The sequence below is a fragment of the Sceloporus occidentalis genome, unplaced genomic scaffold (assembly GCF_023333645.1).
Source record: "Sceloporus occidentalis isolate IW3139 unplaced genomic scaffold, rSceOcc1.0.p SCAF_42, whole genome shotgun sequence".
Classification (NCBI taxonomy): domain Eukaryota; kingdom Metazoa; phylum Chordata; class Lepidosauria; order Squamata; family Phrynosomatidae; genus Sceloporus; species Sceloporus occidentalis.
This window is the reverse complement of record NW_028317022.1, coordinates 199255-226936: the sequence shown is the minus strand read 5'-3', so window position 1 is coordinate 226936 and position 27682 is coordinate 199255. Positions and strand designations below refer to the sequence as shown.

Here is a 27682-nt window from a genome sequence, read left to right as displayed (position 1 = left end):
ATGAACAGTAAAGAGACACCCCTGGAAAATCTACATAACCGACCTGACCCTGGTCTGATTCGTATTGATGAAGTGAACAAAGAGGATGGGCCGCCTACCTCAGATGTTAATGAAAACAAGGTAGATGGAGAAGAGGACGAGACCATGACCAAGAACGAAGGGATTCTGGTTCAGAGCAGGGAGGCCCAGGATAGCATTAATAATAACGAAAACTGCAATCTAATGTGCGGTCAACTCAGTTGCAAGAGAACCTGTGAGGACAGTGAGCAGACTGCGGCAGCTTCTTCTTTATCAGCCTCCCCGAACAGAGATACCGCCTCTGCTAAAGGAAAGCGGATATCTGGCAGGCGCAACATCAGGAATAGAAAAAATTACAACGGTAAATCCCCAGGTAATGGCCATAATTGAGTTTATTTTGTGACAAATTGGGGAATCTTAATCAATTAATAATATATTTTTTAATAGTTCGAAAAAAATGTTAATAAAAACTAGCCGTTTAAATAATTCATAATGCCATAATTGTGCACGTGAATTTTATTTATTTTTCAATTGGGACAAACCATGCATTTTTGAAGTATGTTAGTCCTAAATAAAACACATCGTTTCTAATACCCATGTGGCCCATGACATGTTGAGACCAACAGAGGGAGCAACAGTATAGTCTGAATAATGCAACATATGATATGATAGGAGCAATTTTCAAGTTTTTGTATGTAAATCACTGAAAACAAAGTTCTTTAAAACACTCTCGCAATAGATAATAAAATTATTATTTTATTTTCTCAGCTCTCCTAAAATAAATAAATGTGTATATGTATGTGTAAGGGTATGGTTTTAGAGTGGGTGGGTGTGTGCCAATGTAAGTGTATGTTTAAGAGGGGCTGTGTGTATGTATGTGTAAGGGTATGGTATTAGAGTTGGTGGGGGTGTAAGTATATGTGTTAGAGTTGCCCTTGACCATTATCATAACCAGATCCGGCATTAGGCGTTGTGGCGCCCTGTGCGGACTACTCCTCTGCAGCCCCCCCCCCCTCACTACCCCCCCTCTCTGCCCCTTCAAACTACCCCCCTCAAACTACCCCTTCAAACTACCCCCCCTGCCCCTTCAAACTACACCCCCCTGCCCCTTCAAACTACACCCCCCGAACAAGCCTTATTTCAGCACTGACTATATACCCGTTCCTTGTGTGCCCCCTTCATACTCATACATACACATTATTCTTCTTCCCTCCATGCTCTGTGTCTCTAAGTCAGCGTTGCATCGGATCAGATGTCATACCTTTTGCAGTGCTGACTGCCAGCCGAGCAGTGGGAGTTTGGATAGAGGTCTGTGCCTCAGTTAGTACAGATCTCTCTCTTGGCTGGCCTCAAGACTGGCCCCGGGGCAGGTGTCCTACTGGGAAATTTTCTGTTTTTTGTATATTACAGATGTTATGACAATATGACAAAATATTTTTTTTTTAAATTGAGCAGAAAAGATGGTTTAATCATTTGTTAATTTATGGTTGCTTTGGTTAACATTGTATATAGATCTGTAAATAGTACAAATAAAGGGGTTTATTCACTAAAGTGGGAGTTTGCAGGAGTTAAGATTGCAGATCAAAGACTTGGTATTCTAGCATAAAATACTAATCTGACCTGGCATAGTGCATAGTTTTTAGGAGATAAGGTGACATTTTCATGAAAAACAAAACCGTTCAGCCAAGCTCCTATTGCAGATCACGGCAGTATATTGTTGTGTCCCAACCAGTAAGTGGCACTGTGATCATTTAGATATATGGCTATATCATGCATGGAAAGAGGGAAAAAAAACAATGGGACTGGTGTATTTAGAAAAAAAAAAGTTTAAAAAAATTTGGTGTGTGTACAATATATATATATATTGGAAATGGGCTAAAAATGTTTCAGACAACTAATTACGTGTTATGTGTTAAGAACACGTCTTGTAACGATTGTTTGTTTTCGTATACGCACATTTCCTGTGAAAGCCACACATTTGGTCTTATATTTCTAAGAAATAGCTGCTGCTTTCAAGTCACCATAGGTTTTGGTTGGAGCCCTAGTTAATTTATTTCACACATGAACAATTATCTCATGCAACTCTTTACACACAGGATTTGCATCAGTGGACGATGTGGAGCCTTCACTCGAAAGTACGTCCTTGGAGTCCACTTGTGAACTCAGCCCGTCGGATCCCAACGTCGGCGTCGAGCAAGGAAACCAAAAGCATCACAGAGACTCTCTGTTCTCCCTCATCCGCGAAGGATTTGAGCAAACAAATGATGCCAGGATGCTTCCCGTGTGCCTTCATCAGGTATGACACTGTCTGTGTGCCTGAAATGTGAATAAATTCATGTAGCTTTATTTCCACGCCAGTGGCAATGTTTCAACCCAATAGGATGGAGAAAAACCCTATTGGGTTGAAATGTCACCACTCGTGTGGAAATGAAACTACACTAATCTATTCACGTTGCTGAGCACCTCGTGACTCTTTGCTGAATTTTATGATGTTGGGTGGTAACCCTGCTCGTGCAATTAAGGTGCTGTCTGACCGTCTCCGAAGTATGTCTCTGAGCCTGGTGACCACACTCCTGCCCAAATCAGTAGCATACCGCAGGACAATTATGCATGAAGAATGCGTCACAACTGCATTAATACTTTACATTAAATTACTCATTTATATTCCATAGTTAATCCAAGCATCGGAATGAATAACGTTCTGATGACGTGCAGGACATTTTATAACTTCACAGAGCATACGTGAAATGCAATAAACATTCCTTCAGAATTGTGAAAATACATTTTCTTTGAATAATGGGTTTTATTCACTAGACTGGGAGTTTGCGGGTCTGTTCTTTAACATGTTCCAATGTTGAAGAACTAGAAGGTGTCATTGCATTGGGAGAACGGGAGGCACGTTTCCCGTACCTTTTATGCATACACACATTAGGGTCTGCGCATGTGCTGATAAAGTAAACAGGCGGCATATCTCATTAAAACAACAATTGCTGTAGGAAAATAGTTTCACATGACTGCCCCTTTAATTATGCATTATGTAGTGCGAATCTGAGCGGCAAAGTCACCCAGCAGAATGCATGGTGAAATGTGGGAGATTTACTGAACGCCATCGCCTAGTTATTGCACCGTTACTTGCACAGAACGGAGTTGAAAACCTCTGAAAAAGTAACAAAAAGAAATGTTTATGCAGGAGTTACTTTGCATCGCTCTTCAGTGCGAACGCTCTTAAGGGAAAAAATATATGCAGAATGTTCGATGCGAATGTCACAACACTCACTGTATTCTGGTGATGAGGACCTCCATCTTCTGAGGGTGACCCTCTTGTGAAAAAGATTTAGTAGCTACATAAGTAGAAACTTTGTGTTTCTTCTAGACTTTCTCTGTGTGGACCGCATCAAATAATGAGATGAGTTCACTAGCCTGGCAGTTTGCCAATGAGATGAACATTTCAACGCCCTGATATGACTATGCATTGTAAACACCTGACCCCAAGCCTCCTTACTGATTGAAGTATGCATTATACAGGGCTGGAGAAGCTCACTTGGAGCACAGAATGAGTAGGGGGAGTTGAAGCTCTCCTGAGACTACCGCTTTAATGAATAGAGCCAGATTGTAAGCATAGATATTTCTGTACCGCTTTAATGTATGGAGCCGGATAGTAGTAAGCATAGGCATTTCTATGTTCCTTGATGATGGATTATTATTGCAGCTTTGAGTGTTTGCTGGTTTTGTTTTTCCAGTTGTCCTCTCCTGCACCTTGTCTGAGTAATTACACAGTGGATACCCGCTGCCCAAACATAATAAATAAAAATGATGAAATAGTTGTTTGGTATTTCCATCACCTGGGTTTTTTTTATTGTTGGGAAAACAGTTGCAATTCTCACTTGTGCAAGACGATGCAAGGCAAAATAACTTGATCGTATTCATATTTCAATGTAGTGAATAGGAAATTTGCAGATTGACTTTGGGATTCCGACGTGTGAGCACAGCCCTCCTGAATGCATTTTTCATGAGGACTCGGCATTATTTGTTCAGCAGGGATGTGTACCCATAAGGAACAATGGCCTCTGTCAATCTGTGTGTAATATACGCAGCTTGACCTGGGTGTCACCCTTTAGGCTTTTAAAATGTTGACCATGAGTTTGATGCATCTGTAAATTTAGAAGGACCTCTCAGCAATCATATGCATTAAAGTGCATGTCATGGATGGAGTGTCCCTTTAATTGCTGTTAAAATGCAGTGGTCACTAGTGGAGGTGAGATAAAAAAAGCAATGAATGAAATGAAACCAAGGATCTCACAGGTTGCATAACTGCCGAGGGTGTATGGGAATAAGAAGGTTATGCTTATGGCAGAATCCTCATTAGACTTTTGGGTATATTGTCCACATAACTAGAGCAACTGTAGGGAGGTGCACGTTTTACTTTAAAAGTATCAGGTTTGCCGTTCTAGAACTGTAACCATAGAAACCTATTCCACCCTTCAAAAGAAAGTGGACAACCCAGGGACTTTTCAGAAATCATTGTTTTGGGCCAAAGTCCCATTTATGGCAGTTTAATAGGACTGCATGGCCCCTTTAAATTTTCACAGCTCTCATTTTTCAAATGGATGGAGGTATCTTTTAAGAGAAAAAAAAGCTTTGAGAGTACTTTAAACGACAGAGTGTCAGACTGTCCCTTTAACCCCCTTTTACTAAATGCAGATTGCCTTCGCTTCTAAGCTACAGACACCACATAAGGCTGAACACAAGATGAGACCATGAAGCGATTAAGACTTTTAAAGCAGGAAAAAGGGGCAGACGAGATGGGTCGAATGGTTCTTATTTGCCATCAGATGTTTCTTTTTGTTTGCCTGCTTTGATTTCAGCCCCCTGGACTGGGGTATAGCAACCCCAAATTGTTTATGTGTACATATTGTCCTGGTAATGCAGAAATGTATGTACTGGTCTCTAAAGAAGTCTGCTTTTTTCCATAAGACAGGTAATATGTTCTACTTCAGTCTCCAGTGGTGTGATAGTTACTCATGGCGTTTCTTTATTATGTCTGCCTCAAATATTTCTGTTGACTTTATGGGTGTTGAGTTACATCCAGAAGAAAAATAATCTTTAACTGGCCCAGATCCACAAAAAGAGTTTCCAATCTTCCTATCATTTTCCCTTTGCTTCTTATGTCGATGTCTCCATTAACCATTTAGATCACGGCGACAAAGCAAATGAGTGCGTCCAACTGAAGCTATACCATATTCCTGTCCAGGCTGCATTATCTCCTTTTCCATCCGGCGAATATCAGTTTTAGAAAGGTTACTAATCAGTGTGATTGCTGCTCTTAGCATTGAACTGTTTGCTTTATTCAAGGCTCTGTGCATTTTTAAACAAAGAGGGTAAACCCCAACCAATGACTGACCTTTTATATTTGATCTCATCAGAGTAAAATGTTGACGATAACACTTTTTTTTTCCCCTTTCATTTCCGATAGATTGCAGAAACGTATTTTCAAGAGGAAGATTGTATCCTTTGCAAAAAAAAAATAATTAGCATAATGTGTGCTATGTACATGGATACATGGAAATTTAGATAGGGCAACAGCTCATTATATATTTTTTAGATGAATGTTTAATGTTTGATTTATAATAGTGTGATACATGTCATAAATGTTTTCCATGCATGTTTATATGTCTACTTAAATATCCTGTGTGAGTCAGGCCGTGTTCTGACGTGGATGACAGCATAACCAGTTGTACACATTATGTTCTGCTTCATACGCGTGGGTGGTTTACCTAGCTCTCGTTTAGGAAATTGGGCATTGCATAACAGTAAAACAATCCTGAGCTGCTCATTCAGATGAGAATGCGATGCAGTTCATCCATCTGGAACGGACATACCATGAGCAACTCCTCGCAAATCTGTCTTCTATTCAGGAGCAGTGGGGTGAGTGGGACGATTATGTTTTGTTCTCTGCAAGTCCTGCTTAGATTTGTTCTAGCTGGGATTGCTTTGTATTGTAACCATGTGGAAGTCTTTAATTAGGTTTTCTTCAGTATCTGGCAACATGCACTACAATAATTGATGTCCCTCTTTAACTTTATGTTCTTCAACGTAAGGGACCTTTTAGGAAAATTATTTACCAATGGCTGAGTGGATGTCCTCTGTACACATCTTATCACCATACCTGGGAACTCTCAGGATGAAGGGGCACATTTTCAGGCTCATACAGTCCAGTTAATATACACTGCTGTGAGCATATCCAAGTTGGTGGTTTTACTACCAGCATGCTACAGCTGACATCCCTGCTTGAATGCAAGTGAATGCAAGCGTTTCTTTAAACAATCAAGTAAAGGTTTACTTGGGGACAGGTATTAGAGCCATTTGGTGAACACATGTGGCAAGTAAATGTATAGAACCTTCGGACTATTAAAGTGTTAATATTTGATAAGTCTCATGGTCAGCTCGTCAGTTCATGTATATACAGAACTACCCTGCTTTTTTACATATATATATTTATTTCTGTTACAGAATTGATACCCATTACCCGGTTTTGTTCACTGTCCTGTGTAGTTGACCTACTTTTGTGGCCAGTGGGGATCAAGGGCTGATTGGGGAGATCGGATCCCTGCCGGCCAGCCCCAAGGAAATGTAAAATCAATGGAGATCTGTGCTGTTGCTTTCAGGGGTGTCCAAGTTTTTCCTGCAGAGGGCCTCTTCATCACAAATGTATTTGATCGGGGGCCGCACTAATTTTTCACTGAGAGAAAAAACGGCCTTTAATAAGACATGCGGTTTGAAATGAAGTAAATGACACAAAATCCTTTACAATAACAATTTCTGGGCCTAGAAAGTTTTTTGTCCTCTGACGTGACTACAAATTCAGGAGGGCATTTTATCTCTGGATACGTAAAAATTTAATAGTTTTATATATTCTAGGGATGCCCCAAAATGAAAATTATGGATTGAAACTGATACAGAAAATTATCCCCCCATCTTTAAAAATAAAAACACACTTTTAATAAAAGTAACACACCAAAATTGTACAAATTAAATAACAATATTATATATATATATATATATATATATATATGATTTTTAACAACACACATAAATTCCAGCATGTACTGGTTGCCTGGGTATGATAGGTGTTTACTTACTTTTAATAAAAGTGTGGTGTTATCACACCAAAATTGGACAATAAAATACAATAACAATATTAATATATATAATAATTTCTAACGGCAATCACACTCCTGTCATGCCCAGACAACCAGTAAATGCTGGAACCTGGGCATAACAGGACTGTGATTGCTGTTAGCAACCGCACTCCTATCATTCCAAGTCAGCCAATACATGCTGAAACGTGGCTCCCTGTGCCATGGCCCCCCACTTACACATCCGTGCTATCACACATAGTCATTCATATACTAATTCATTCCCTCAATCACGCATACAACCCCACCCTCTTACCTGCACTGCAGATCTCTCACTCTCAGGGGCTGCTGCTTCCCACTGTGTAGCTCGCAAGCAACTTCTCTTGTGCCGAACAGTGTAAGCAGGAATGGAGCGGACTCATGTGATGTGGCATAAATTCACGTGACTGCGCTGGGTTCTGCTTCCGCTGTGCGGTACAAAAGGCACTAACTGCTGTGCGAGCAATCCACAGGAAAGCAGCAGGGCCCTTGCGATGCTGCGATCCCGGTTGCCCTGTCTGTAGACCTCATGCGGGCCGCACCTCAAGGTCCGGCAAGCCGCATGTTGGACGCCCCTGTTCTAAGTGGCCACTTTGTAACACATCAAAAGTGTGAGTGCCTAAAGGTGGTGCTGGCTGTACAATATTCTTGACAACTGCATGTTTGCTTAGTGATATTAATAGTATTGTGAGAAAGCATATTTGTTTGCTTGTCACCCCATTATCTGATATCTCAGTATGTTATTTTTAATTTGTCTGTCACAGAAACAAAATGGAAGAATACAGATTCCACATCCTTAGCATCACCCAAAAAATCAGACAGAGAGCTCAGCAGCAAAGAGATGGAAAGGCTTTCTAACCTATGTGGATCTCATCAAGAGTAAGTGTTAAAAGAACAAATATGGTAATATATGTTGATATAACAGACACATTACATGTCTGTTGTCACATGAGTGCACTATTTATTTTATGTCCTTTGATATGGTTTGTTTAGTAGCCCTGTGCACGAGAGTTCCATATTTACTATTATTACCAAAGGAACCAACACTGTGAATATATACTGAGAGTAACAATTGGGAATTGTAAATGCAACCAAATGGACAAAAACTTTTGTTTTTGTCCAGCACTGTAGAATTTGTAGGTGCTGCATAAATGATGCTAAACATTTTTATGTGGATTACAATATGTAACTTGCTACAGCATACTCTCTCATTTAAATTCAGTGTTGGGAATTCACTTCTAATGTAATCTGCTTAATTTCAATTAACTCTTTAATTCTTGCTTTCAGTTCTGTATGGAAGATTTAAACAATACCATAACTGGTGGGGCTAATAACTGGGGGGGGGGGGTAACCTTTAGGATTGAGGTACTCATAAAGGTTTACTGCAATTGGACATTTTTTTAAGGGCAGGGTAATATACCTTTTATTGCTAGTTGCCCAAAGTAAAAATGTTTCCTTGAAATTATCGACCATTGTAGTTTCTGTAATGACCTCTGTGGGTTCTAATATATGTTTTAGTTTGTGACACATACACCTTGGGAGATGGGTGCTGCAAAAGGGCCACACCAGGTTCCTTTAATGCTCAGCACAGTTTTACCTGGTCCACAATATTTATTTTTAGTATTTGCTCCTGTTGAAGGTAGAGAGCCATTTGTGTCTGGGGTTATTCTTTACTCACATAAAAAAAGATAGATTTAAAAGATCATATACGTATCCAAAGACAAAGTTATGTTTTTTTTTTGTTATATAAAACTAAACGTTTACTGTATTGTTAAAATCTACAACAAATACTAAAAATCCCTAAGCAGTGATTCCACAAACTGTGATAACATAGATCAGTGCTGTCCAGCTTGGGCCACGCATGTGTATAAGTGTACGTGTTCATGTGTAAGTGTATCTAAATGGAAGAAAGTTAGATCTTTTCAGGGGTCCCTCAGGTATTTAGGTGTCTTCTTTCCCAGAAATATCAATCATATTTTTAATGAAAACCTCCCACTACTATCTCTAGGGATCTGAAACTGTGTTCAGAATCTCATATCACTTGAGGTTGGGGTGTTAGTGTTCCCCTGCATAGGAACCCTGATTTTCCAGCTGGGGCAATATCGAGGCATTCAGTGACACCAAAACCCACCACAGGATGAACTGAGATGTTGCCTCTTGCAAGATGGCTGCACCCCCTATAGAAATAAACATATTCCTGAGAGGTACTGCAAGTCGGTGGAGAAATAGTTAACAAAATAAATATAATAACGTGTAACATGTTAAAATAATTCTCCAGTGATGTCACCATCAGAGGAAACATCCAGTTCCAACAAAATCTATAAAATATTCAAATTAGCGCTGTATCTTCCCAAAAATCCATGTGTGCAGACTGACCTGATGTCAAAATGAATGTTAAAAAAAGATGTCCCAAATAGGACACGGGAGCAGGATTACCAGGTGGTTTTGAACAGAACGCTACTTGTGCTTGCTGCCCTATAACTTAAAAACATAAAGCATTGGGTATTTCTAAACTCAGGACAAATAGTAGAATCTATTTAGCAGGTTTTTTCATTAGTTTTTGCAGATGAGTAAAATATTTTTTGAATTAAAATCTGTGGTGTTTTTAAAATTTTTCACCATATTTGATTATTTAATTTTTTTTACCAGAAATTAGATGATATGATGAAAAATTACAAATCTGATGAACGCTTCTTGTTCTGAAAAAACAAAAATATATAACTTTTGTTGTTACATTTAATGAGAGAGCGCCTTAAGATGTTAAAACAGCCTCGGTCACAAAGAGTACTAAACAGAAAAAACAAAACAGATTGGTCCTTAAAGGGTTAATCTGATAAATTACCTAGTTTCTCTTTAAATCATCGTCTAAGTGTGCCCCATCCATATAATTACTATGTGTAACATATTTTTTCCTTTGTAATAAAAAAGGATGGTTTAAAAAAAATAAAATAAAAGATGCATATTATGTAGCTTCCAACCACTGGGGACCCATGATAGTATTTCAGCCCTGGACAGGCTCCATGCTAATATTAGCATGAGGAGTGAGGTTCTCATACTAGCGCCAATTTCTGTGACGTTCATTCAGTGCATATGGTTGCAAGTTGTGTTTCATTCTCCTTTTTTCTCTCCCTCTTTTTCTGTGCTTTCATACAGCCCGAAGATATCCAAGCACAAGGTAAACCTTATTTTTTATTTTTTTTAGAATATAGGTGGTTGTTAAATCTGTATAAGTATGATTTTGAATTAAACATAGTAATGTTTGGGAAATAGATGACTGACCCAGCCGGTCAATACTAAAAACCGAGGGAACAAGGCACGGTTCAAAAAATATCTGAAATACCTACGTTCAAAAGGGCATTACTTAAACTTGCAAATATAAGACAGAGATCTAGACAATAAAATTACTAGAATATTGGTTTATGCACCGAACAGAGGCCATTGTGTACATTTCTTGTAAGATGGAATGCTGTTGAAAAAATATAATGCAAGCTGTTTTAGTGACAGGAGAGCATTACACTTTAAAAGTAAAGTGCAAAAATTATGCATCTTGCCTAATGCTATTCAGGATGGTCATTTCTGACAAAATATCCCAAAACAGTCTGTTTCCTTTGTTTTTTGGGCCGTTTATCTTTTTCCTTTTTGCATTTAATATCATGCCTCTGTAGTTTCCTGATGACTTCTAGCCTACCCGTTTTGTGCGGTTTATTCACTAGAGTAGAGTTTGCAGGATCACTGTGGTCTTAACTCCCTCAATTCACTATTCAACGCTGGTGGGTTTCTCCCCAGTAAAAGGCTAGGCTGTCCCTGTATAATGCATAATTAAATGTGTGAGGAGATTGAAGAAACCTCACTGATTGAGCTATGTATTATACAGGGCTCTTCGTGTAACAGTAGCTCACTGAGGTTGGTTGATTTTACAATGTATAGTAAAATCAAGTTCCAGAAACTCTAACTAACTCTTCCTAGTGAATAGACCAATGCGTGGCTTGCAATGTATGTGTATAGCAGTGTGCTTATATAAGTTCATCTGTAGTGATTTTTGTTAACTTATTATGTTTCTAGCTCTCCGCTTCCGAAAGATTGTTGAAGATCCAAAGTCTTACTCAGTTAATTGGATCGGATGCTGTTCATGATGTCATTTGCGCCACTCCAGGTATGATAATGTGTTTAATTGTTGGTTTGTATTTAGTTGTAGAGGTGGCTGTGTGGTTTTGTTACCGACTTGCTGAAATTTTAGGGCTTTTGGCATGTCATTTTAAAATCGGTTACCCCAACACATTTATGTGCATATAATTCAGAGTTTATTGGGACTTATTTTACTACAATACCAACTTTGGCCAAGCCCTGAAGCAGATCACCTGCATCTTGTCTGTACACCAATCTGTGGACCCCTACATTTTCAAACTCACAATCTTTGTGTCGTAATTACCAAGGACGGAGTGTCTTATTTCCTACCTTAAGAATAATAACATTTGTCTCTTGCAAGCCTGGCAACTACCCTGAGTCCCTACTGTTTTCAGAGTGACCAAAATATCTATAATCTTTGGTTTTAAAGGTTAAAGTTATAAAGCACAAACTACATATCCCATGAGATTATTTGTACCCCCAGTTAACACCTTTTTGGATTGAAAACACACACATGGAAACTTTATAGCACAGTCTTCATGCACTCCTGTCCAGCGCTATTTTCGGATAATGTTATTGGCATTGACATGCCAACCTTAGGAGTGCATACATGTGTGTATATGTATGTGTATATATATATATATATATATATATATATATATATATATATATATATTACAGTATAATAAAAAAAGACCATTGAAAAGGTAAAATTTAGAACGGACGATGGGCTGTGTTTTTACAAGTCACATCCTTTATTAACCTGATTGAGTGGAAACTATGGGCTATATCTATTGTATCTTGCTTGTACCTTTGGTGGTATCCTGTATGGTCAAATAAGTGACATAAAAGCTTATATACAGAGCCTTGTAAAATATCCAGAACCCTTGCCAATTTTCTAATATTACTGACTCACAAATGAAAATGCCTTGATGAACCAGTAAAGTTGTGAAATTTTAGGATTAAAGCCTACTCTTGAATGTTTATTGACCATTCAGTGGATCTTAAAAACTAAGGAACTGGAGGCTGCATCAACTACGACCAAGAAAAGTCTGTCTCTCAAAACTAAGAGCTTTCACAAGGAGGACTTGAGAGAGACTACATAGGCCAATAATTTATTTGAAGGAACAGTGGCTGGACCTGGACTAATGGTGCACCAGTCAACAAATATCAAACACTCTACGTAATAATGGCTTTTATGGAGGGGGTCTCATTGAAGATGTCCTTACTCAAATGTAGGGAATGGGTTTCGTGGTCAGATGAGACCAACAAAGACCTTTTTGGCCAAACTTCTGTGACACCAACCTGACACTGCCCACACATCCACACATACCATCCCTACAGTGAAGTGTATGGTGGTAGCATTATGGTCCAGGTGTGTATATATATATGTGTGTGTGTGTGTGTGTATATTGTGACAGTGTAAACCCCAGGGAGATGCTTAGTGTGGCATCTGGATAGCACCTGTACCCAAATGCCACACTAAGCATCTCCCTGGGGTTTACACTGTCACAATATATATATATATATATATATATATATATATAATGCCTGATAAAGTTAATCATTTTATAAATATGTAGCTTGTCAAGCAGTATAATTATTTTGTCGATAATTTGTTACACGTTTCCCCTATCCAAACCAGAGCTTTGTGGCTACAGGTAAAAGAGCCAGTGTATCAATGTATTTCCTATCATGGCCTTCTCCCTGTATCCATTCCACACAGAGGCAGCCTGAGTCTGCTTAATAACCAAGAGAAAATATTCTGAGGAAAAATAAGCATGCATTCCCTGCGTATAAAGCTGCTATCGAATGCATGTGTCCTATATGAACCGGTAAACACCAGTCCATAGGTGGGCCTAGGCTGTGGAAACATGACAAGATTAAACACTAAGGCCCAACTTCAAAGTCTGTAAAACTTTATCGATTTGCGCTTTAGCTGCAGGGTAATACTGGTGCATATGAATATGCTTCCAGTTTGAAACCCAGTACGTTTAGCCAAATGTACGCAGCATGATCATGTTTCTGTAGGCTTTAGTTTATCAGGCTGTGTACAGACAGAGGTTTCACGCAGCCATTTCCTTAATGTGTCAAACACAACTATATTTGTTTGTTTGTTAAACAAATACTGTAACCTGCTTTTACAGATAGACACTGCTGTGGTTTCTGTTTATATTCACTATTTCCCTGTTTTTCGTACCCCTGTTCTGTAACATAATTATTGCTTTCCATATAGTTACTGGGAGGTTACCGGCTGGCCTTACTTGGGATGGAAAAACACTTTTATGAGCACTTTTATGAACAGTCACAATTCATTACTCTGTATGTTTATGATTACATACACTAGCCCAAGTTCAAAAGTTTGGGGTCACTTAGCTGTTTTTATGGAAAACAAGGACATTTCTAACTGTAACATAATTGTTAAAAAGTTTTCTAATGATTAATTAGTCTCTCAAACTTGCATTATCCAACACAATGTGCCATTGGAACACAGCAGCGATGGTTGCTGATAAAGAGCCTATGAAGATATTCCATTAAAAATCAGCCGTTTCCAGCTACAATAGTCATTTCCAACATTACCTATGTCTATGCATTTCATGTTATTTTAATGGACAGAATATGGTTTTCTTTGAAAAACAAGGACGTTTCTAAGTCACCCTAAACATTTGAGTAGTGTGTGGTTTTTTGTTTTTTTTTACTGTAAAATAGCCAGGTGACAACAGATAGGACAAAAGTATTACATTACAATTGTTTCCTGTAGTTCCGACATTGCTTTTAAAGATTCTGTTCAACTTAGACAAAACATTTATCACAATCCCTAGTATGTTAACCAAATCTATCTCGGCTGATCCGCAGTTTATATTCTTTCCAATAATGGTTTAATCATGTAACATAAACTTTAAGAAATAGTATGACACGTGACAATTTTAGTGTTCCCAGCAAAAATATGAATAAGGCAAAATCTGACGTTTGAAATTATTTTCTTGAAGGGTCGAGCCGTTCGATAGTAATAGGAATTATATTTGTAAAGTTGCGATTGATAAAGAAAAAAAAAAGAGCTAGTGGAACAGCAACTTTAGCATTAGAATTCTTTTTTTAACACAGTGATTGACAAATGCTCAGGATACAAAATCTGCTTGGTTTCTTGATGCCCCCCAACTTTGGTAAAAGTAAAAGAGCAAAACGTTCTTTATAAAACTTTCACTACAAAGATACCATTATCATGTTAACACTCTAACTCCTAAAGTTAATCAACTCCTATTTAAGCATCTGAGACAAGTGTATTTATTCCATGTTACAGAAAGGATTGGGTTGCTTCCAGTATGCAGTAGCCACTGGCCCATAATGCGATGCCACTGTATCATGGGGAGGGAGGCTTTCAGTAACCTTTCGCAGTGCTGTCTAACCAGCCTCTTATTAATGCAAAGTCTCTAATGGCCGTTTTGAATTTTTTTTCTTTCTTTTTTTTTTATATAAAAACTGCATTCTTTGAAACATTTTCTAACAATTTATGGCATTTGTCAAGAACCTTGCTGTGATATTCTGGTTTCCATGCACCGTAGACCATTTCTCATGCTGTGGGATGTGTATCTCTAGAGGTTCTTCTGATGGCTTCATGGGATACTTCAAATGTTGCTTAATAAGATGCACGGAGTGACACGGAGAGGGGCACGGAGTAAAGTAAAGCCTTTACATCGGATCATTTCTCATGCAAAGTTCTAATTCCTTACTTTGACATGTTACGTTATATTTAGGGATGCCCCGACAAAATCACTGCTTGTTTGGAACAGTGTTTCCCCAGCAACTGTTTACTTTTGCTAATGCCACTTGATATGAACTCAGGATCAGCAGCTGGTGTTTTCCTCCTAATCCAAAAAAGATCAACATTAATCACGCAGATTTCATGCACCGAGCACCGTGTATGTTGGTGGCCCTTATTCGTGCCAAGCAGGGGACAGTAATTTAGGGATTGAATTTAAATGTCGGCCCTGCATGGAACAGAATGCTTTATGGGACAAGGATGTTACTATTTTAACATTTTGGCATTAGAGCCGTTTGTAACTGTTTGTTTATAAATCTCCTTGCCTTTTTCGGATACGGCTTCACCTAGAATGTTTATTATTTTTATACAAATAGTGAGTATATATTGATTTATGTAAATTGTGTAATGAACATTTTTTGTAGCCTATATCCCAACGGGAGGGTGTGTATAATCCCGGGGGTTTGTATCATTGTATATGGTGTGGCCATATAGGGTCATAGGGTCATAACCCCTTAAGAAGGATGTGATTAAGAAGTGATTGGTGGTATGGCTTGGGGACACTGAGTGCTGCACTTAGACTCCTTACGATTTCTTTAAGAAGTAATTTATGCTTTGCACAATCGAGTTACATCATTCATCACAACTACATTATCAAAGCAGCTTGGCTACATTATGTCATACAATGGTCTGGAGTCAAGAATCAACATTTTATGGAAGGCATTCTAGAAACATACAAAGAAACTATAAAACACACACACTATAAAAGATGTAATAAAGACTGAAGTAATCAGAAGCCATATATGTATATATGTAGTAATCAGAAACCATTTATGTATATATAGCTTCTGATTACTTCAGCCTTTATTAGATCTTTTATAAACATGGCTAGGTATACTTTGCTTGGTGGGGGAATCATTTTGCTTACTGGTTTGCTTGCCTATTTTTGTTGTGTACTTCATTGCTATAGTTCAGTAATATGATTCTTGTTATTACAGCTTACATACCAAACTGAAACAAGGTGGAGGAGGTGGGATGTTTAATGTATTGTGTGACTGATTTTAACTCATCGGTAAACATGGAGACATATTTTATGCCATCATATTTATGAATCAGTATATGCTTGTGTAGTGTATTAAAACGCATCAGAACCAATTAGCATGCTTGGCTTGTTGATCACAGTGGCAATAAAGCTATGGCTGGGTTTATAATCCATATGTCTTCAATCTCGATGTTTATATCGCTATTAGGCAGAGTTTATTCTGATCCTGTGTGTATCCTGTAAGAACACAAAAGACACGAGTAGAGACAGAAATTGCATATATTATTAATCCACATAAGGTTTTGTGGTCCCTCTTTGAAGAAGAATAGATACGGTTCTCTTATACAGGTTAAAGGTGGGGTTCTACCTGCTGAAATTAACATTGGGGGGCTAAATGCAGCATGATAAACACCATGCCTAGTACTGTTGAATGACAAAATCATTTCAGGAAATAATTCTTACATTATGCAGAATCGTTTTGCCTCATTTGAAAATTTGTCAGGGAATCAAGTATCATGTGACACAAAAGCATGCACTCATAGGACGAGGCAGCAGACATTAAAAAGACTACTTAAAAGTTTCTGTTGTTTTTGTATGAATAAACCTTACAAGAAAAACCAAAATGACAGATCTGCAGTTAAATGAGTGTTATTAAGTGTTTTGCCTAAGTCATACAGCTATTAATGTTAAATATTATGTGTTTGTGCTCCAGATCAGTGCAACCTGTACTGTATTCTCACGATATACACGAAAAGGTGTAAAGACACACACTGTATATAAACTTAGCATATGAGATGGACACGGAGCGTCGGCTCTAGAAATGACAGCTCGGAATTATTCTACTAAATTACATTTGCAAACAGTAGGCAAACCGGGGCGATATTATATTTCAACGTTTTACTGTGCATTGTGTGCCTGCTGCCCTTCTACAGAGGTATTTAATGCCGTGTGTCCTTACACTACTTCTAAACCTTTTACCTTATCTCAGCGCTTACGTGACATGATTGCATTTTGGAATAGACTTTTTTCATACTGTGCTATCGTGTGATTTGGTTATATAGTTCAATGTATTTTTTTTTTTTTTTTTCCTTTTGTAATTGAAGCAGCCTCAACTTAAATAGAGCACGCTGTTCTAATCTTCCAGCGAGCCGGTATTGTTTCTCTTGTTCCATTAAATCTGACCTTTGCTCTAGACCCCATCTGCATCATTTGTCAACCGTATTGATTTCCAATTGGTTTTGTACACTCATCACGTAATGAGAAAGCTGTTCCGATGGACCGCATTCTGAAAGCAGATCAGCTCTTTGCATGTGGGGTGAAAAAAAATAAATTCCTTTTACCGGTTGTTACGTGGAGAAAACACGTTCACGTAATGTTACACTCTGTTCTCTGCCGTGTGTCATCGCTGGCTGCGTGTTACCTCATGCATCTGTGTGTAAGCAAATGACACGTGTGGCCAGGGAAGGAGGAGAAAGCAGAGCAACTCATTAATTATGAAGTGCTTCATTTCTAAATTTAGCTACAGTCTAGTCATTCATAGTAGAGATACAAAATGCTTATAAAGTGTGAGACCTACGGTATTGTTAAGTCGCTGCTTGCCACTGTGCTTTTATCAGAACTGCTGTACGAGTGTCATTCAAGGGAAATAATACACCGTCTTTTTCCTATTTAATGTCTAGAGATAGAAAGTCGACCTGGCAGCAGATCAACAAAAGACAGGGAACGTGGATCAACAGCTATGACCGAGAACTCTCTTCCTGACGATGGGGCCACGGGAGATATTACCAAGACAGCTGACCACCAAACTGTGCTCGGGCTGAGCCACATGGAGGAGCAGCAGCTTCTTGGCTCCGATGACAGGTCTGAGGCTCACGCCCAGTCCACTGGGACAAAAGGCAGGGCTAATACTGTCAGCCTTTGCTCCGGAGATACCGTCAAAAATAACAAGCTCTTGCAACCAGATGCAACACCTCACCGCCGAGAAGAGCCTGAAATAGAAGCTTTCCCCAAGGATTACGGGCAAGTACAATCAGGGACACCGGTGGAAGGCAAATTAATTTCAGCAGCCACGGATTATGCAGATATTGGTTCGGTTGCCCAGGATGGTCTTCCTGGAGAGAGAAGTCCCACTGGATGCGGCAGCAGCATCGAGCAGAATGCTCAGGTAGCAGACAGTACAGAAGAACATTGCGCGTATGCAGGGCATGTTAAGGAATCGCTGGTAAGGAATTCAGTTCATGCAGAAAATACACAAGGGAGTACTTGTGTTTCTTCACTCGGCGCCACTCAACAGAAATGCTCACAGGACACCGGGAGAGCTGCCCAAAGGGAAGCAACAGTTGAGTTTATTGCAAGTCTCCTGAATGGAGATCTAAAAGGCAGTGAAGATTTCCTGGCTCACCTGGATTTCCAGGAGGAGACTCTTTCCGAGGAAGAAATGTCACCAAGCCCAGGGGACGCTATCTTAGGAGATAATCTTCTTTCACTAGACGAACTTGCAAAGCGAATAGAAGTGGAAGAGGTAAGTGTTTATTTCTTTTTGTTAATTCTGACAATAAGTACTTGGAGGAAATGTGACTGACCTATAGTGCTACTATAAAGATTAAAAATTGCATGTGTGTGAAGAGTTTAATATATGTGTTTTTTAAGCAGTTGATTGATATTTTTTTACAAATGTAACTGCTCAGCAATGTCAAAATTTTAGCAAAACCAGTGAATGCAGATAACCAAATAGTCCTTGATACACCCAAAAAGTAAAGGAAAATGCCACAATAGAAGCCTTTTAAAGTTTTGATTTACTGGCCGACTGATGTGAGGTTTAAAGGGTTAAGCTGTTTTGTAAAGGATTCCTATATTAAAAGAAGAATCTATAAAGAAAAACCCCTCTAATGTCCCAAAAGCTTAAGGAGCTTCACATCTTTTTCTGTATTGGTCCCGTGTCAGTCTTTTTGACAAAAGACTCTTTATAAATAAGACATTCAGAAGAATAAGCACTATTATTTATGAAGTGGTGAGTACCTGGAATAGCTGCCCAGTGGGAGTGGTAGAGATAAAACAGCTTTGGTTCTCTATGAGATGTTAACGAAGGGTAAAGAATGATGATAATAATACAGGTGGGTGGGTTGGCTGGCTCATTCCTGCCATCATTTTCTGGTTCACTTTGGAGCAGGGGTGTCAAAGTCCAGTGTTTGCGCACTCTATAGACGCGGCAGGTTTTCAGCATAAAAGCTGCTATTTTGCTTGGTGACCCACAGTGTCAGGTGTTTGTTTAAACAGTAAAAACTTGAAAATCTAGCAGGATTATGGTACTCAAGAACAAAGACTGAAACCTATACCTCTTGCCACGCAAAGCAGTACAGTATTTGTTGGCTGCGTTGTCAATGGCTCGCATCTGCGCTGATTTCACATTTTGCACGTAAATCCTCTGTTATGGAAATTGATATTAGTTATACTTTACGTCAACTCTATCACAGTATACTTTTTCTTTGCAAGCACATACCTGCCTTATTGCCCATCCAAATAAAGGGCATTTAATGGCCAAATTATGTGTGTTAGGCAGTCACCATGGTAATCAATGGAGTATTTTTTTTTCGCTTTCTCCATGTCTGTTGGTGTACAGCATTCAGATGCATCCATGGAGCAGCCCTGTGCAGACTATGCGGCCAGGGTTAAGGTGTACTGACAAACTTTGCTATTTTATTTTCTATACTAATTGATGAAGTTGATCTACTTTGGTAACAAAAGAAAAGGTGGTGCTAGAATAGGCAGGGTTAATACCTCCTGTATGGGCAAAAGGGTAATACCATGCTGGCATTGTGCATGCTGTGGCCAAATTACTGGCTGATGGCACCAGCCGATTTAGGAGTGCAGGCAGCCTTTTTAGGAATAAAACTAGCTTCTGTAAATCATCTGATGCATGGATCAAGAACCTCTAACTGTATCGGTCATTAAAGTGGAGTTCCCATCATACTTTTATATACTTTTGTTATTGTCCAAAGGTTGCAAGGAATATATATGTAATATTTGTTGCATGAATGGTAACCCTGTAACTTATTTCTGTGTTTCACATGAGTAATCGCCTACTGATGATCCCCTGATATCGGAAAAACTAGTTCTCTTGACATGGAAGCCTCTTGGAGATCATAACAAGACAAGATATGACTCAGTTTGGTTCAACTGAACGTCGTTAGCAGAATTCTTACTATTGTAGCCCCAAATAATTGAAATCATAGAAACAATGAGGAAGAAAAGTGCTAATATCGGAAGTCATATGATGGCTCTTGGTGTAGCATGTTCAGGTCAGATTTTGTGGAGCTTTTCATCCAGTTTGGAGGCTGTAGATCCTATTAAATTTGCTCTTGGGTGCGGCCTGTTTAACTAAGATAATGGCAAGTAATAAAGTAAACTGTGTATCATGTTTGTCCATGAGAATGTGCAGCTCTCTGCCTTTGCTGAAAAGGTTACAGCTCCTAACAACAACACTAGGGCTGAAACAACGAATCGATAAAATCGATAACGGAAATAGTTGTCAACGATTTCCGTTATCGATTAATCGAGTGATCGATTAGTTGTTGGAGAACTCGGCTTGTTTTACCTCCTCCGCGAGCGTTTCCCGGCTTCTGCTACGCGCGCTGCAGTCTCCGCCTTCTTTGAGCTACGTGACGCGCTTCAATGTTGGTCTGCCGTTCGAATAAAGTTTTCGACTTCTTGAAGATTGGAAGTGGAACGAGTCCATAGCTGAGGTAAGTGATTCTCTATGTGTGAATGCCTATGTGTGAGAGTGTCAGAGTGGGAGACTGGGTGCAGGGCTGGGTGTGAGTGGGGATGCAGGGCAGAGTGTGAGTGTGGATGCAGGGCAGAGTGGGGGTGGGGGTGCAGGGCAGAGTGTGGGTTCAGGGCAGAGTGGGAGACTGGGTTCAGGGCAGAGTGGTAGACTGGGTCTAGGGTGTGGGTGCAGGGCGTGAGTGTGGGTGCAGGGCAGGGTGCAGAGCAGAGTGGGAGTCTGGGTGCAGGGCAGGGTGTGAGTGGGGGTGCAGGGCAGGGTGTGAGTGGGGGTGGAGGGCAGAGTGGGAGTGTGGGTGCAGGCCAGAGTGGGAGACTGGGTGCAAAGTGCAGGGTGCTAAGTGCCGGGGCAAAGTGAGTGGTTTAGGTATTAAAACTAGTTTGATAAATATTGTGTTTGGATTCTCGTAACAAAATAAGAATGTTAATGTAAATTTTAAGTTGTTTTTTAACATCCAGTTCATTAAATTTTAAATAAACGAAAAGTTTGCATATTGTTTTTTTTTTTATCCGATTAATCTAAAAAATAATCGGCCAACTAATCGATTATTAAAATAATCTAAACAACACAGATGCTTTTAAGAAGTCTTCTACGGTTTCTATACCAAGAACCTGTCGGTACTTATTTTTGTATGACGTGACATGTATTCCCTGACGAAATTATGGACGAGACCTCATTTTACATGATTAAATAACGTATTTCTGGGAAAGGTTGGGGCATTCAGCAGTACTAGGAACTATGTTTCTAATGTTGCATTTAGTTATGTAGGTGGTAAACGCAGCAGAGCGGGTGGAACAGCACCATCTACCTTCCAGAAGATGTATACTCATGTGTTGCTCATCTACCTGGCACTGGACAAGTTAATGAAGCACACTGATACCATAACCCCTCCAAATCAGGACAACTGTGTTGGGGGATGTGACAAGGGGTAGGAAGGGACGGGGGATCAGAGGTGAGGCCACCTACCCTCCTTAACCCAAAAAGCTACCTCGTGGCTACAGAGCACTATGATGAGGCATGGGAGCTGCAGTTGTTACCATAGCACAGACCTTTATTGGGTTATAGCTCCCTGGGTCTGAGGATCTGAGGATATCCCTGAGTGACCCATCACCCCCACTGCACACAGAAGTGTCACTGTCCTCCTAGAATCCTGGACACATGACAAATGTTAAAGGGATATTTAAATGCGTACAATAGCTGTGTGGCCCTCTAAGTTTCTGTTTGGCCCCCTTGCACATGAGCGGAAAGTCCCATTGACTTCAATTAAATTGCTTCCTTACCGCTAATAACAGCTTCAATCCACCGCCAGTGGTGTGCAAAACTGGACAGTGGCAGTACATTCTTTGTTGGTGGATCTACATGGCATACCGGTGAGGCCCCTTTATTACAATGTAGGCTTTTTTTATCCCCAAAAGTCTCTTACTAGTGACTATTCACACAGCTTTTTACAGTTGATCTTTTCATTAATATCAACTGTGCCTGAATCCTTTAAGCGCCAACAAAAAGCACATATGTTGACATAGTTTGTTTTTACTCTATTCCTAATAATTCATTAATTTAACAAAGGACTTGAGTGCATGGTTTTGCGCTCCTCGAAGATCCTAATTTGTGATATATGTATGAACATGTGTTTATCACTGATGCCATTTGACATTTAATGGGAAATTGGCCTCCGGCAGCACTAGTAACATGAGTTGCGAGACAAGTTTAGAAAATTCTGTTATACCACTGATTAATGTTTCTAAGGAGATTCCTTTAAAGGCAAGTTACGCAACCACTTCATTTTCTTGAAGCCGTCTTGAGTAGTAACTAGGCTAAGTTGCTATTTTTTTGTATCCTGGTAAAGTTTTAGATAACAGAACAGTTAAATCTCAAAAAAAGGACACTTCCCACTTGACGTCTGTCTTCTTGATCCTTTTTAAGCTTTTAAGGTATTTAGTATTCTCAGGCTGTTGTGGTATCATAGCACCCGAAAGAACCCATAAGAAGCTGCGCCAATGCTATTTCTGCCATTTGCCTTGTTGTACGTTTTGTACTGGGTTTTTTTTTTTATATAGCTCTGCATGGACCCACAGCTGAACATTCAAACTGCACTTTAACATTTTTTGTGTAGCTCGTATATCACGCCAGTGAAATTTCTAAATTAGCAAGGTTTATTGAGCATCGCCTTGGTTATGGAAACAAAGTATAAAATCTGGAAACTAATACAGTTATCCTTTAGCGATGCTCTAAATGGAGTCTTTCCAGAGACAGTTATGGGAAATGTCCCTTTTCACTGCTAAGAAAGTACTTGGCTATTAGAAATAGTCAATGTAGCATCATCACCGTATAATATATCACAGATTAGACATTATAAAACGACTAATGGCTGTATACCATTTTCTTGCCAGTTGAACAGGAAGCAAGCAAAATTGTGGTTTTAGATACTCGAACCAGAAAACATATACAGTTGTTGCATCCCTTAGGATGTAAAATCGGGAACAAGCCTTGGAACGCTTACAAATAAGACGTAGACACAAAAAAAACTATAGATATTAGCAGGGTGGAATAAGGGTGTGTGTTTTAGATTGAGGTAAATTAAAAAAAGAATTACTATTGCTAAAAAAATAAAATAAAAAAAAAATTGGCTTTTTCTTTTGATGAGAATTTTTAAAATTTTGCTGTTTGCATACAGCGGGCAAATAGTTTGATGCAAGCTATTTCCTTTTAAATTCAGTATTGGTGATTGTGAAGCCAGAGCCAAAGTCGCCTTGGATCATATCTGTCAATCGCAAACATGGCTGTCGACTATAGACAATAGCTAGGCTGTCCAACGATAAATACACATTGTTTGTTGCGCAGGTAACCAAAGCAGCTGCACTTGCCTGCCACCAGTTCATCCCAGTAACATCTTGTTAGCACTGTATAAAAGGTAATAATATTATGCACTTTTTTACTGGGGCTGTTATATTATTACCTTTGAAATAGTGCTAGCAATGTATGTGACGCTTCTTACTGTACATACAACCATTACATTACAGGTAAGGAGGGTACATTTATAATCTAGTGCTATTAAAGTATGTTTAATGTTTTTTTTTTTTTACCTGATCTCTGACAACTCTTGCCACTGATTGGCACCCATCGAAATAAAGTACGGCAAATTCCCCTAATGCAATTGCTAGAGGGGGGACCACAAAGATTTAAAGAGACCAGCAGCTATCGTATGCATTAGTGTGTATGATGACTGTGTAGTATGTCCCTTTAACACTAGTTCTGTCACTCTGCCAATAAATACTCGGTACTTATAGCTTACAAGCTCATGCATGCTTTTTTCCGGATGAACATTTTGATGAGCACACAGCAGTCCGACAGGTTTGGTGATTATAAAGAGTAAGTTGTGTTATTATGACTGTGTGTGTCTGTTTTTTAAGACACACAATCTATTTGTGACCTTCCTGGTGCTATGTGTCAGCAAAAGATCCCATTCATACTCACAATTTAGCTTAGGACTAACTCTTTGAATGTATATTAATAGAGAGAACGTGGCTGATTTTTGTAAACCGGTAGTGGCTTAATCTCAAATTCAGCAAATCGAGAACCACTATATAAACTGACTTACACCTGCTGTGGTCTTGGTGTGTAAATCTTTTGAAGTTTCATCAAAATGCAGTTGATTGAATAACATCGCAATAAGCTTTCAGATAATCCTCAAAGGGAGATCAAGTGTCAGCGATTGTGTATATAGTACATTCACACGTTTCTACCTGATTGCCCTACTTTAGGGAGAAAACAGCTGGTTATAATTTTCAATTGCATAGTGTAATGGGAACTAGGGGTTTGTCCCTGGCCATCGCTGCCAACGGTTTCACGCTGGGGCTGGCTACAGATGGATAGCCAGTCCGGCCCTCAGAACAAAGTCGAACCGCCGGAGAGATGGCACAACACGCAAGTCAGGATGCTGGTTTACCAGGGGATGGGAAATTGGCATACACGGGAAACAGGAAAGGATTAACACAGTGGAAATGGATTACATTTGCACCGGACTAATCTCATCACACTTCAAACAACTGGCAAATGCACAACAGAGTGCAGACTAGACCAGGGCGTCCAACATGCGGCCCGCGGGCCAAATGCGGCCCGCGAAACCTCAGCAGCCAGGATCACAAGAGCCCTGCTGCTTACTTGTGGGAGGGTCTATTCTCTGCTCCAGTCCTGCCTCCCCTGTGGGGAGAAAGAGGGAGGCCGTGCCCCCTGCTGAAGTCTGTGAGTGGCATCGAGAGCTGTAGAGCAGGTAAGGGGGTGGGGGAGGTTGTGTGAATGAGTATGTCTGATTGAGGGAATGAATCTGTGAATGAATGAGTTTGTGTGTGTGTGATAGCATGGATGTGTAAGTGCTGGAACCTAGGCATGATGGGACTATGATTGCTGTTAGCAATCACACTCCTATCATGCCAAGTCAGCCAGCTGCCCCCCTTGTGTATTGTGCTGCCAGCAGTATGGGCTCTGCACTTACAGCCACCCTGTACCAGCATGTATTGGCTGACTTGGGATGATAGGAGTATGATTGCTAATAGCAATCTGCTAACAGCAATCACAGTCCCATCATGCCTAGGTTCCAGCATTCACTGGTTGCCTGGGTATAAAAAGAGTGTGTTTGCTGTTAGCAATCACACTCCTATCATGCCAAGTCATATTGTTGATTTTTCTTTGTCCAATTGTGGTGTGTTACTTTTAGTAAAAGTGTGGTTACACACTAAAATTGGACAAAAAATACAATGCCCAGCCAACCAGTGCATGCTGGAATCTGGGTATGCCTGAGATTGCTGTTAACAATCATAATATATCATTTTTTGTACAATTTTGGTGTGTAACTTACTTTTATTAAAAGTGTGGGGGGGGGGGGTCACTTTCAGTTTCGGCTAAGTGAACCCTGAATATTTGGTTTTGGTCCAGAATTTTCATTTTAGTGCATCCCTAAAATAAATAGAACTATTTTATTTTTACTTATCCAGAATCCTGAATTTGTAGGCCCAGAAATCCCAGAAATCAGTGAGAGGAAAAGTAAAGGTTTTGTGTCATTTACTTTATTTTAATCTGCATATTTTATTAAAGGCCATATTTTCTCTCAGTGAAAAATGAGTGCGGCCCGTGCACGTATACAATTCTGATGAAGTGGCCCGCTGCAGAAAAAACTTGGACACCCCTGTACTAGACCGGTTATTTACCAAAGCAGGCAACTAGAATGCTGGTAGATCGGTACGGAGGCCATATGACCAGATCAAGTCTGATTGGAGAGGAATAGTGCTTTAGCGTGACCGATAGTAACACCAATATGTAAACGTTTCTTAACTCTGTTATCGATGCGGTCTTTTCTTTAATTTAAGCAGACGTTTGAAAACTCGCTCATTTTTGCAGTTTTTACTCGTTCAGAAAACTTTTGTGATGGGTGGACGTAGCTGTGAAAAAACTGCCTTGTTTGGGGTCAACACAAGCACATGGGTCAGCATCAAGTTATTTACCAGAACTACCGAGGGATGTAGGTGACCTGCAATGACATGTGTTGGCAAGAACAACAGACTCCCATGTGTCTTGTTTCTTTGTAGCTAATTGACGTTTATGTGGCCTGCAGCTGAAATTGAACTTGGTGACCAGAATTTAACCCTTTCAAGGTTGCATTTAATTGATGAGCACTGTAGCCGGAAATTCAGTCTCTCTGCATTCTGTCTCTCGGCCTCAACCGCTGGATGGAAATCTCATATATTACTTGATATTTCAGGCTTCTGCTGCTTTGTGGATCTGTGCCCACTCTAAATGTCACACTCCCAGCATCCAACTAGCCAAGACATCAAAGAATACATAACCTTTCACTGATACCATTATACTCTCTGCACCTGTGATGGACGATTTAGCTAAATAAAGCCAGTCTATTTTAAGGAGAAGACAGTGTGCCCTAAACTTTGGCTCCACATTAGATTTTGACAGTTCATGCTGGCTTTTGTGGCTCCTTTTAAAAACTATTGTGTAAGTTAGAAAGGGATTCGGTGTCTATACTTGCCATGTAATATATAACATGGTATGGATGACATGACTAGAAAATAGAGGCCCTTCTTCAGTATTCCTCTACAAAGCATCCTACTCTTTATATCTATGACCAGATGTGTCATTTGCATGGACATGCTTGAAATATAAGCAAAGAGTAAAGCTGCGTTCATCAGCCAAAGTGATAAAATATGAACTATATATATGGCAATGATGTAGAAATAGTCTGAGATGATTTCTGTTTTGTATTTCCTAGTGTCTTGTTGGGCCTTAGAAGTCCACGCTATGTAGTTTGGGTCTCTTGAATCGCATTGTTTCAGATTGCTTCACAGGGGCGTGCAGTGTAACACAACTGTGACCGAGACCCGTACTCGGACTGAGTTTCTCCGCCGTAGAGATCTCTTTTGCCGCTGAAATCTTAGTTGCTCAAGGGATTAACCCTTCGTATTCCTCCAAGCACTAGCTGAGACTTAGTGTAGGGGTGAAACAAAACTCTCTCTATTGAGGACAGCACAGATATTTATACACAAACATGACGGGATTAGGGGTTTAATTCCATCAACTACCCTATCCCTCCATACAGTTCTATGGTAAGCAATGGCCACCCGACAAAGTCACTATTGCGGTGTGATCCCGAGGGAGCGGCTTCAATCCCGGGTAGCTATGGAGAGCTCGAGGTCCGAAGATGTTATGATCCAAAAAGTGACGTGATCCGACGTCAGGTACCTGAGCGACAGCGTCGGAAAGTTCCCCGAGAATAG

At 39.8% G+C, this 27682-nt stretch overlaps 1 protein-coding gene across 1 annotated transcript; it reads left to right on the top strand.

Moving 5' to 3' along the window:
* LOC149289845 (consortin-like) lies at nt 1-27682 on the top strand. Its single transcript, XM_089490125.1, has 6 exons — nt 1-391; nt 2115-2314; nt 11256-11346; nt 17800-18641; nt 24154-24272; nt 27505-27682. Exons 1-6 carry the CDS (start codon nt 1-3, stop codon nt 27680-27682), a joined length of 1821 nt encoding a protein of 606 aa, XP_089346251.1.

What these genes read in the sequence shown, in the direction of transcription:
- LOC149289845 (XM_089490125.1), top strand. Translation starts at nt 1, where the DNA reads ATGAACAGTAAAGAGACACCCCTGGAAAATCTACATAACCGACCTGAC. An exon ending in TTACAACGGTAAATCCCCAG is followed by an intron (nt 392 to 2,114) that starts GTAATGGCCATA and finishes CTTTACACACAG; the next exon opens with GATTTGCATCAGTGGACGAT. An exon ending in TTCCCGTGTGCCTTCATCAG is followed by an intron (nt 2,315 to 11,255) that starts GTATGACACTGT and finishes TTATGTTTCTAG; the next exon opens with CTCTCCGCTTCCGAAAGATT.